Source organism: Archocentrus centrarchus, chromosome 5, assembly GCF_007364275.1.
Source record: "Archocentrus centrarchus isolate MPI-CPG fArcCen1 chromosome 5, fArcCen1, whole genome shotgun sequence".
Lineage (NCBI taxonomy): Eukaryota > Metazoa > Chordata > Actinopteri > Cichliformes > Cichlidae > Archocentrus > Archocentrus centrarchus.
The window spans coordinates 22,773,077-22,785,379 of NC_044350.1; the positions used below are offsets into that span (position 1 = coordinate 22,773,077).

Consider the following 12,303-nt stretch of genomic DNA (forward strand, 5'->3'; position numbering starts at 1 on the left):
AAGATAACAAAAGAGGAGAAACGAGCTGTAGGTCTCAGTGGTTGCTCTCATTTCACATCCAATGCCTCAGCAGCTGTGGTCTGATGCACGTCACCACACCACGGTTTTATTGTTTTGGGGAGTTTTCAGCAGTCTTGTTGATTTATTTTAGTGCCAGAAAAACAAGCACAAGGTTGATCTTTGACACAGAAGTAAAACCAACTCTGTCTTTGATCATCGTGCTACCATAAACCAGAACTACACCTGAAGAGAAAGGACAAGTCTGGCACGCGCAAGTGTTTGTGACAGCACGTCACACAGCTCGAAATGTGTTGCACAGGTGTTAATCCTGACAGCTTCCCCTGCAAAGCAGCACCAAGGAGCTTATATTACACACAAACACACAAGCTGGAGTCGAACAAATCACACAGTTTGCACGTCATAATGGAAAAAGCTTTCATGTGAAGTCCTCGGTTGTGGCTTAGGATTCTTTTATCAGTCGGACTTAGAGGACGTGAAGTGGTAGAATTGGTGGCTGCGCAGTCAGCTGCTGCGATGTTGATTCTGTGTTGTGAGCGTGGACAGATAAATAAATGAGATTTGTAAGCTGTTTGTTGTGGTTTAGCCCTAAACAAAAATGGTCATGAAACAAAACATTGAATACATAATGTTCCAATATTGATTGTAAAGCTTAACTAGCGTATCCATCCAAATAAACAGGCTACTGTTTCTGAGAATTATAAATAAATGTCTAATTGCTTAAATAAATATGTTGTGCTTATCCCATGTAGCTGCTGTTATCAGCAAACACACATGGCATGAAAGCGTTTGAACCGAATTCTTTTCTTTGTTTTCTGTCAGGCTCAGAGACATTTTCCTGGAGATGAATACTAAATTATGATATAGGAAACATGGCATAAGCACTGAGAAATATGAAAATAATAAAATATAAAGAAACCATGGGTAGTGCAGTATGACATGATTGCTTCTGCCCTAAGTCAAAAAGCAACTCAGCATTGAAATAAAGCAAAGCCTTAATTAATGGGTGGATGAAGAAAGTCAACCTGCTTGAGGCTCAGTGAACCTTATGTTTGGTCACTCAGATTACTCACATTTCAAAGGGGCAACACTCAGAGCACCGTGTGGGTGTTTGCCAGAGAAGCACACACATATCCACACACATCCGCACACACGTACATCATTGCTCTCAGGGGAGTGTTCATTACTCGTTGTTTAAAAAAAGATGTGCGTCCAGCTGGCAGGGGCTGAAACCACTCGGAGTAATGGTGCAGTCTCTACTGTACTAGGACAGCTGCTGTTTGGATCCGCAGAATGTACAGAGGCACAAACACACAAGTGGGGAGGGTGAACATTTAATTTATCTTTTAATAAGTATCAAACAAAAAGGGTGTTATGCAGGATTTAATATTTAAATAAAAACACATAAAGGAGAAAAAAATTGTTTTATCACAGTAGCCCCTACATATTAAAGTAAAATCTTTCATGCATCCTTGCTTTTTTGTGCTTTTTGATTAACTTTACATTGCATACATTCATATAGAAGCAACTCCAAGAACTAGTACTGACATAAAAAAATGGTATACATGAACAGGACTGGTCATAGCTGTCTGATATTAGGATACAGCAAACAGCAAAACAAGAACCACAAAGAAACCCTGTCAGGGGAAAGTAAGAAAAGGGTGTTTACTATGTGCATTTACTCTGACTTTTTAGTGAGTTGTGATACATGATAAAACCTTGTGTATCCATTATATTCCAGCCAGTGCTGGATTTTTGATGCAGTGTATCAATATAATTCTAATAAACATGTATGTGCTAATGTAAGTGATATATATGTAATTGAAGTGCAGACTCTCAGCTGTAATTCAAGGGATTTAACAAAGTGTAGTACATTCAGTATTTAGGAATTACAGCCATTTTTATACAGACATTGTTCGCCTTTTTCAGAAGCTTAACAGTAATGGACAAACACGACAACTGCTCATGTTGACTTTGTACTCAAATCTCGTTGCTATTATTTGGGAACGCTCAAACAAAAATTAAAATCAAGTCCAGTTTTACAAAGGTTTTTAGTATTTTCCCCAGGCATTTTTCATGTAGAAATATTTAAGCAATAATTATTTACATGCATAATGGTTTCTTAATTTGGTGTAAGCATTTTGTGCTTACTGTATTGCTTCCTGTGGAAATGGTCTCAGGCACCAATAGAAAAGGATTCTTTAAAAAAGATTCCTTATCCTTTGGTTTGAGACAAATGCCATCATGCCATTCTCCTTGGTATCAGCTGTCCTTGTCTGAAAATTTAGGCTAGCTTAGCATTTTCTGCCATGTAATCTCATGTTGAAATATTTAGATCAAGAATTTACCATTTTCAGGCTTGTTTTTCTGTGGGCATGTGTGAATGATTAATCTAGTGTACGATGAATATAAATCTAAAACATTTAAAGTGCCTAAAACTTTTGCACATTACTAAAACTCTTCAGAGTTTCTCACCAGCAGGAGCTAGAATGTGCTGTGGGTAAATTGTGGTCGATGCACTTGTGCACAAATTTGATACTTGCCATAATATTTGAAAACTGCGTCAATTAGAGCTGCGAGCTGCACTCATCAGCACAGCTAAACAAATTGTAGTTGGCACGGTGCTTTTTTCTACTTCTACATCCAATTGGATTTTATATGAAACTGTGTCCCAAGTTGGTGTCTCATTATTTGTCAGAGTGAGGGAGCTGGAAAGACACCCCGCTGACAGGTTTCTGCCCAGCCCTAATGAGCCCCATGTTGAACATAATGTCACTCATTAGCACCCCTGTGGCTGCTAATGAGTGACATAGCAGTGGCTCGACAGCACAGCTGGGATCGGGCTCTGACCTGGCAGCTAGTTCACACCCACCAGTCCTAAACAGGTGCTTTCTCTTATGAAAACTTCCTTTTTACAGTAAACGCTCAGAATTTGATTGCTTTCTTTAACAATTTAATCCTGAGACAGTCAGGTGTAAATGCTCATATCATTTCAAGATCTTTCCTCTCTCCGTCTGTTTTTGCAGGGCAGAGGTGGTGCTCGGAAACATCATAAAGAAGAAAGGATGGAGGTATGTTATGAGGCACACTTTAATTGCATGTGGTATTTTGTTCTTCTTTTTTAAAATTTCCTTCCTGGCCGGCCAGCCTAATCTTGTATCATCTCATTCCCCTGCACATATTGGGAGGCTTGTGTGTTGTGAACCAGAACAGTAAGTTGGGGAGATGAAAGATTAATGTGGGCAGCCATGCCATGCCCACACTCCTGTGTCCCTCCTCAAAGATTATGAATAATGGATGAACTTCTAGTGCCTCGTCTTCTACTTTGTCTGTCCTGGATGGGTATTTGTATGGCTCAGGTTATGTCAGATCAGGTTATGTGCTCAGAGCACTCATTCACTGGCATTGTTTGAGTTCTGGCACAGTCATACTTGTTGTAGGATGTGTGTGAGAGTGATGTTGATAGAATAAGGTAGAAATGCATGAATGATCTAAAGATGTGACCCAAGCTTTTTTTTTTTTTTTTATTGTTACAGCTTCTACATGTGCATAACCAACTCCAGTGCATTTTTGCTCTAATTCACCATGTTTGTTTGGCAGATGTTGTAACAGATGTGGGCTTTCTTACTCTTTTTTTTTTTTTCTTTCCCCCAGACGTTCAAGTCTGGTGATAACAACAAAGATCTTCTGGGGTGGAAAGTAAGTTTTGTTTTTAATTCGGCTGTTTGCCCAAATGAAAAGCTATCCTCTCGTGTTATTTATTTTTTTTGGACTTGTTTGATGCTGATGCTCCTGGTAATGGGATCATATGTCATCCAGACTGATCTGTTGTCAGTTACTTTCAATAAAGCTGGAAACATCTCATATTTCATAATGGATAAGATGATGATATGTTACCGTCCAGGAGCTGGCCCAGTCACACACACAAAAAAAAAAGATTTGTAGTGCACTGTCTCACTTCTTTTGTTTTTGTATTTATATAGAGCAGAGACTGAAAGAGGTTTATCCCGAAAACACATTATAGAAGGTAAGTAGCAGTGCTGTGTATTATTGGATTAAATGCTGACACTTAAGCAACAGAATGCTTCCTAATTAATTGCTTTGGGTCAAGGGAATCAAAGTTGAATTTTAATAACTGACGCCTCCCTGGAGTTATTGGAAAAAGTTTTGGGTACAGTCAGTAACCTATTTAAAGTACTCAGTTTGATAATCCTCTGCAGTAATTTTCTATACACTTTGATATTTGCAGTCGCAGCACTATTGCTGCATAACTGTTTCCTATTTTCCAGGTTTAAAAGCCTCTCTAGAAAGACTGCAATTAGACTACGTAGATGTGGTTTTCGCGAATCGACCGGACCCTAATACACCAATGGAAGGTAACGAAACTGTTGTCTCTACCTTTTTCTATTTATCACCCTTTTATCACTTTTTGTCATATTGTGCTTAAAGAAAACGCCTCTTTTCTGTCTCTATGACTACTGCAACGTGAAGATTCGGATATACAAACCTCTTGTAACTGAAACATCTATTTTTAAATGCTACATGTTGTCCTGGTGCCTCCACCTCCGCAGTCAGAATGAGGATGGATACCGATGCTGAAGACCTTTAAATGGCAGAGTGCTAACTGTGTGTGGGCTCAGCTGGTCACACAGTATCCATCTGCTCCCATGTCAGAGTTCCTCTTTGGGTTATAGTCCAGTCGGAGTCCGATTTTCTGCCTTAAGTTTGATACTTCACCCAGTCTGGCTTTTACAGAATACTTTAGTATCTTGTTAAGCAGAAGTAGCTGGTATTGTTTGATGTAAAAGTCGAGGCAATTTTTATGCCCATCTGCTCTTTAGAGATTGCACTCAGTTCAAATGGGCAGCTCTGACTGTGCGTCTTTAAATCTACAGTGGTTTAGCCATCTGGTATATTTTATTCTGGTTGTAGCTGAAGGGGTAAACAGGGTGAAGAGGAAGTGAACTGCTGCTCTGTCAGAATAAACAGAGTAAACCCCCTAAGACAAGCACACACTCCCAAGATGGGAGGGTTGGTCTGTTAGACTTTTTGTTAGAAACAGTGCATCAGTGGGATGGATTATTGATGGATGATAGAGTCCTGTTTTATTATACTCCTGTGTTCCTTCTCCTGTCTGGGATGTCTTGATTGCTATCTAACATATTTGATATTTTGCTCTGCAGTGGAGCAAAACAAATTACCAGTTACGGAAATTACAGTCAGGTAATATAAGATATTGTTCAGCAGCGCACACTAGGGTTTAATATTTTTCCCGAAAATGACATGAATCAAATCCCGGGAAATGACGAGCCATTTCCCGGGATTCCCGGGAAAAAGTTTATTTATTTATTTATTTTAATTAGGCCTTCTGTAGCCTGTGTCGGCCTTAACCTATTGTGATATTGTAGAGGTAGCTTTCCAGCTATGTCCTATTATGCCCAGTAGGGGGCAACGTCGGCTTGATTAACGCAATAAAACCTACATCTCGGCATTTGAGTGCTCGAGCTATGCGGTGTTGTATCGTTCCTCAACACTCCCTTAACAAATATAATTCGAATATTCCTCCATTGTACATTAAATTATACCAAGATATTTTACAACTGCTGGTGCAAAACAATACGGTTCATCTCCACAGCATTGATAAAGGCTCAGCCACGCTGTCGTGGCGACATCTGTTGCGCTATATCTCCACCAGTGGAACGCTGTAATAGTCATTGAAAAGTAAACTACCGTACTACACTATAATATGGCATAACACAGGGCCTTGAGTAATGCACCACGACTTGGTCATTGCCATTCTGGCAACAGCAAATTTATAACACCGTGTCTGAGGGTTAATGTAGGTTCGCTGTGAATCGTCTATTGAAAAACTGGCCAATCATTATAGCCTAAAAAATATACATTTTACTCAACTCCATTTTAAAAGCGAAATATGTTAAAGCAATCTATTTCATGATAATTTCTTCACACATTAGGCCCGTATCCTAATTCATGATTGTTAGTAAGCGGCTGCAAACGAGGAAAAGAAACACTCGAAGTTAAACAGATATTTCTTTATTGTTCAGGGCAGGCATATTTTATAGGCTATATAATGCAATATAACAATATATAATAATATAAAATTATATAATACAAAATACCTTAGGGTAAACACATTGCCTACGATTTCAACAAATTAAAGAGGAAAAAAGCACAACTGTGTAATACCTCTATTAAAACGCTTGAGATGAAGCTGAAGCCTTAAACGGAGGCTGAACGTGCCTGAAATGAAGAGTAATGCTTTTCGCATTAAACAAACCCTTCTCTCAATATTTCCTGAAATTTAACTTTCTGAAGCTTTCTTTTCTTTCTGAAAGTCAAATCAACGCGCGCGACTTTTTTCCCGGTTTCCCGTCTGACGTTTCCCGGGAAACGGGAAATGGTTCTGATCGCATTTCCCGGGAATCCCGGATCCCGGGATTAAACCCTAGCGCACACATGGTGAGTTAGAGCTGTAAGATTTAATTCCTCACACACGTTACACATAGTACACATGAAACGCAACAGATGACTATCGTCATGCTGCCTGGTTCTGCACATCATTCAGGATAAGCATCTTTCATCAGAACTGCCACTGAAACATGACCAAGCCATACCGGTCACTTTAACAAAAAAAAAAAACCAACCTCTCTCCAACAGGAGAGACACAAATCTCTAGTGTACCAGTGGCATTATCTACTGTATCAATACACAAGTACAAATACCATTGATAAACAATAATAGATAGTTTACCACTCACCTGCCTGTGTAGCATCAGTCAGTATATAAAAATACAAGGAAAAACACTTCCCCTCTCAAATAACAGCTTCCAGCTTCTTACTGCAGGTCTCCTGGTTCTATCTCGATGTTATTCCGAATTGGAGTACTGACACTTCGAAGTCCTAATTGCTTTTTGTTTTAATCAGTGTAAATATGAATGCATTTTTCATATCTCACTTTTTATTGCTTATTTATTATTCATTCAGTATTGTTTATTCTTCTAGCAAGGAATAGTTGCACCCTGTTAGTCTTTTAACAACTCAGTATAGCTACCGTGATGTCACCCACTGGATTCTTAAGTCTCATTTTTTGCTGTTGCTGTCTTGGTGTTTTAAAATTGGTTGTGACAAGAGGGGTGAGTCTGACTGTGAAAATGCATACTGATCGGCTAACGACTTGTCAATCACAAGTTGTTAGCATACAAGCATACCCTGGATAATCCTGGATTGAGCCCATAAACTCATCAGGAAAGTGTTTACAGAGGTCAGATCAGAGAGCTGTTTCTCCATAGACTTCTACAGGGCCCGAAGTATTTTTGTAACCACAGCTATCGACCCCTGATGGCCATTAGAAAAAAAATCCAGGTTTAAAGTACTTCGGCGTTGGCTCCACCTTTAGACCTAGAAGCTACATCTTTTATATTGTCTATTGTGAGAGGAGAGCCATAACTTTACTTTCAGTTCTCAATGGTGCATAAAAAAACTGCTTGTATAAAACAACCACTCAAATCAAACTGCTTTAAAGTTTTCTTGACTTTGCCCAGAATGAGGTTTAAAGGGGTTTTTTTCTCCTTCACCTTAAACTTCTACTATGCACACAAAAAAATGACACATTACGGCTTCTTTAATGGCTCAGTGCCATTATCGGGGTTGGCACGATGGTAGAGTAGTTAACACTCCCAGCAAGAACATGCCTGGTTCAAATCTGGGCTGTGCCTGTGTGGGTTCTCTCCTGGCACTCCGACTTCCTCCCACAGTCCAAAGACATGCATATTAGGTTAAACTGTTGTAAATCTCCACAGTGCCAATGCAATAATCTGATTGGCTCATACACTAATCAAGCATAACATTATGACCACTGACTGATAAAGTGGATAAAAGTGATTAATGGCACACTTCATCATGGCACCTGTTAGTGAGAGGGACATATTAGGGAAGCAAATGAACATTTTGTCATCAAAGTTGAGGTGTTAGAAGCAGGAAAAATAGGCAAGCGAGTTTGACAAGGGCCAAATTGGCTATCTCCAAAACTGCAGCTCTTGTGGGGTATTCCCAGTCTGCAGTGGCCAGCATCTATCAAAAGTGGTCCAAGCTGCCCATGCCGACCTGTCTACCACCGAAAGCGCCAACAATGGGCATCAGAAACAGGCCAGGGTTGATCGTTTTCTTTTACATCATGAGGATGGCCAGGTGTGTGTGAGTCACATGCTCGGGAAACACACGAAACAGGATGCACTGTGGGAAGACGGCAAGCCAGCGGAGGCAGTGTGATGCTTTGGGCAATGTTCTGCTGGGAAACCTTGGGTCCTGCCATCCATGTGGATGTTACTTTGATGCGTACCACCTGCCTAAGCATTGCTGCAGACCATGTAAACCCTTTCAGGGAAACGGTATTCCCTGATGGCTTTGGCCTCTTTCAGCAGGATAATGCACACTGCCACAAAATCAAAAATGGTTCAGTAATGGTTTGAGGAGCACAACATCGAGTGTGCGATGTTGACTTGGCCTCCAAATTCCACAGAGCTCAATCCAACCAAGCATCTGTGAGATGTGCTGGACAGACAAGTCCTATCCATGGAGGCCTTCTCTTATCATACATGTAAACATGTGTGCTATATAAAATAAATCCCTACCTGAGGACTTCGAATCAAATACAGTGATGTGTTGACACAGTAACATGAGATTTTTCTCTCTGCAGCATCTGGTCATCACATTTATCGTCTGTACTTAAAATACATAAGCTGTAGTCCACTTCATCAAACCACTGAAGAGGGATTGTTAAAGATCTGAACTGTTGCAAATACGACTGTCGTCTCATTTATTTCACTGAATTCCCTTTCTGCAGCCCATTGCAGATGAAAATTGACAGATTCTTGGAATTTTTTTTAACATTAATGTCATTCAAGTGCCTTGTTATGAATAGATGTCATCCCAATCAGAATGAATCATGCTCCATTCTGATTAACATAATCAGCTTTTCCACTTCTGTCCTGAATGGCCAAGGCCATTTGGATTGCAAATGATAACGAGTGCTTCTTTTAGGAGAAGAAGAATAAGCAGAGGCACATAAATTAGAGTACCAGGACATTGTTTGCCGTATAGTGTGCTGTTTTTTTTTTTCATAAAGGGGACGGATGTTTTTATTCTTGGATTCCACTAGAGTGGCTTTGTATGATTCACATGTTAAAACAAACCTTATTTATCTTACACTACCCTGATGTGGCCCTTTACAACAAGCCATTTTAGCACCTCTCCCTTTAAGACCCCGATCCCTTTGATCCACCTTTATTCTGATTGGCTGCTCCTTCTAATCCTAAGGTTTGATGGATGGGTGGGGCTTCTGTGCTCACATCTGACTGACATAAATATATTAGGGATTTCCCTTCTATTTGACATTATATAGATCTAAGAATAGAAAAACCTGCATCTATCATTGTAACTGTTTATATATATATATATATATATATATATATATATATATATATATATATATATATATATATATATATATATATATATGACAGAAAACATGGGAAAGCATACTAGCACCACCTTAACTTTTGTGTTTGTTGTGTAACTTGCAGAAACAGTTCGAGCAATGACCCACGTGATAAACCAAGGCATGGCCATGTACTGGGGAACGTCCCGCTGGAGCCCGATGGAAATAATGGTGAGACTCAGTTCAAAATACATTTCTTCAATCACAAAGGTTGCACTTATATCAAACCTCACCTCATCTGCTATTTCTGTTCTTCATCTTAAGCACTGTTCTCAATGCAAAATGTTTACATACTATTTTGCTGTATTATATAACTGTGTGCATGCTTTCCTTTAGGAAGCGTACTCGGTGGCACGACAGTTCAACCAGATTCCACCCATCTGTGAGCAGGCTGAGTACCACATGTTCCAGAGAGAGAAGGTGGAGGTGCAGCTACCTGAGCTGTTCCATAAGATAGGTGAGCAGTGATGCGTTCGGGCCTCCAGGTGGAAAATTGATCCATACAAGCATTACAGAATTTATTTTTTACACAAACCCACAGACCTAGACAGATTTTTGACATGTGGGGCACAAAAGATTAAATTTAAGCCAGGTGTGGGATCTCAGCTCTGATGTAAAGAAAGGAACCATCCAAAAATATAACAAACAAGAGTACGCGCCTCTCGGTTGCTGGAGTATTGGAGATCTCTGTAATTCAGACTGTAGCTGGTTGGAGTCTCGTTTATGTTGTGATGGAACTTAAACTCAACAGTCTGCAGCTAATGAAGAGAATTTGAGAATTAGCCATCACCAAGTCAGCCCATATTAAAAACCATTGATAGCTGATTAAAAACTGTTCAATGGTGATCATGTTTCTCCTCTCAGGTGTGGGCGCCATGACGTGGTCTCCTCTGGCTTGTGGGATCATCTCAGGGAAATACGACGGCAGGGTCCCTCCCTACTCTCGGGCCTCCCTGAAGGTAGACAAGCCTCGCTCATTGTTTTTGTTCTTTAACCCACTCTGATCATCTGTGCCACTGTCATTGTGCTGTGTTTCACTACTGGTTGTTTATTGTGTGTGTTTGTGTCTTTCAGGTTCTGTAACTCACCACATACTGTAAACCCGTGTGTTTTCAATGCCATGCCAATGCCATGCACTGCGCACCACTTCACAAGGAGTGCTGTTACTCACTGTTTGTCTGCTGGTGTCAGCTTAATGCATTTTAGTCCATGCAGATGAGCACAAAACACATACGCACGCACAACAATAGTGCAGCTTATGTCCATACTAAGTCATGAATTTTAATTTGACACTACAGATGCGAACACGTTCAGCATTACTGAAATTTTATTATTAAACTGGTAGATGAATCAGGATTCAGTGCAATGTTTCAAGTGGCTCGTGAGTTTTTTTTTTTTAATATTTTTTAACAGACTCATTTTCCAGTAAGAATAAGAAAACAAAATGTCCGTTTTAACTGAGCATTGTCATGAGGAGAAGCAGCTTTATGGATTAAATCCAGTAAACATTCAGTGGAATATTTCTGCTTAAAGTGACAGAGAAACTCAGCAGCCCTCACTTTCCATTATGTCATGTCGTGATGCCAAAATACATTTTAGCATTCAGTATTTAAAAATAAGAGATCCAAGACAGCTCAGCACATAAGCTAACACCTGACTTAGTGCCATGTTCTGTCCCTCTGTGGTGGAGTGGCATGTTGTGTTTCTGTGGATTGTGTGTCAGTGATTGTTGGTTTGAGCTCTACTGGTTCATGAAGCAAGCTCTCCATCTTGGTGTTGTGCAGTACCTTTGGTGACCTTTGTGGAATGTGCTGCTTCTCGTTCGGCTCAGTGTTGCCTGTGGATGTTTGTGGTGTTTTGGATCCTTGTGATACTAATCGTATCCTTTGTATTAATAGATCTACCAGCTAGATAGCAAAGCTACTATATGACTCAGCTGGGCAAAACTTGGTACTTTCATTTCAGTACTAGTCTTTTTATATGATAAATTTTTTTTAATGTTTATAAATTTGCTAAAATGAACTGAATATTTTTTTAAAAGGTAGGCTGAGCTGTGTTTACATGGCTCAAGTGTAGACAGCAGGAGACAGAGTCACGTGTTTAAAAACAGGCCCTGGTGACACAGGAGCTGCAGTGCAGCGGTGTGAGCAGGGCTGTGTTTTTGAGCAGGTGTGCTGTGTTTTCGACAGGGCTACCAGTGGTTGAAGGACAAGATCTTAAGCGAGGAGGGCCGGCGTCAGCAGGCGAAGTTGAAAGAGCTGCAGGCAATCGCGGAGCGGCTGGGCTGCACTCTGCCCCAACTCGCCATCGGTACGCAGATACACTCTGCCGCTCTCTCTCTTTCTGTCTGTCTGTCTGTCCGTCCCTCTGCCTCGGACGGGCCGGGGTCAGCACCGCTTTCGCAGCTGTCTGGTTTGATCCTTGGAGTGTTGTTTTGTCACATATCTGTCTGCGTTGTAAATGCTACAGTTAAAAAAGTACATGTATGAGGAAAAACAAAAATAAGAAAACAGGGAGAAACATTCAGAAATAAAACAATTAAAAAGGTAAATGGTCTGTCTTAAAGGAGCAGGAATACATAGTATATCCTCTAAGCATGGATCTGACACAGTAATTGCAGATCTCCAGTTTTTCCTGTTGCTTACATGGGTTTCCAGTATCAGCATTAAGACAGCATCCCAGACATAAATCCAGTGGGCGATTCACTATCGGGCAGGAAATGTGCAAACCCCAAAGATGCAGAGTCCCGTAAGGGCTGTTAAAGTGGCA

At 40.3% G+C, this 12,303-nt stretch overlaps 1 protein-coding gene across 4 annotated transcripts in view; it reads left to right on the forward strand.

Moving 5' to 3' along the window:
* Nucleotides 1–12,303, forward strand: part of kcnab2a (potassium voltage-gated channel subfamily A regulatory beta subunit 2a) — a 103,272-nt gene that overhangs the window by 81,904 nt on the left and 9,065 nt on the right. For 3 of the 4 annotated variants that reach the window (XM_030728733.1, XM_030728734.1, XM_030728732.1), the window contains 8 exons: nucleotides 3,045–3,089; nucleotides 3,673–3,717; nucleotides 4,002–4,045; nucleotides 4,308–4,394; nucleotides 9,620–9,705; nucleotides 9,871–9,991; nucleotides 10,399–10,493; nucleotides 11,724–11,844. In XM_030728733.1, the coding sequence (XP_030584593.1) occupies nucleotides 3,045–3,089; nucleotides 3,673–3,717; nucleotides 4,002–4,045; nucleotides 4,308–4,394; nucleotides 9,620–9,705; nucleotides 9,871–9,991; nucleotides 10,399–10,493; nucleotides 11,724–11,844 (644 nt within the window). Of the gene's footprint in view, nucleotides 1–3,044; nucleotides 3,090–3,672; nucleotides 3,718–4,001; nucleotides 4,046–4,307; nucleotides 4,395–9,619; nucleotides 9,706–9,870; nucleotides 9,992–10,398; nucleotides 10,494–10,608; nucleotides 11,845–12,303 lie in introns of those variants that run through there. The other variant, XM_030728735.1, reaches the window with a different exon arrangement.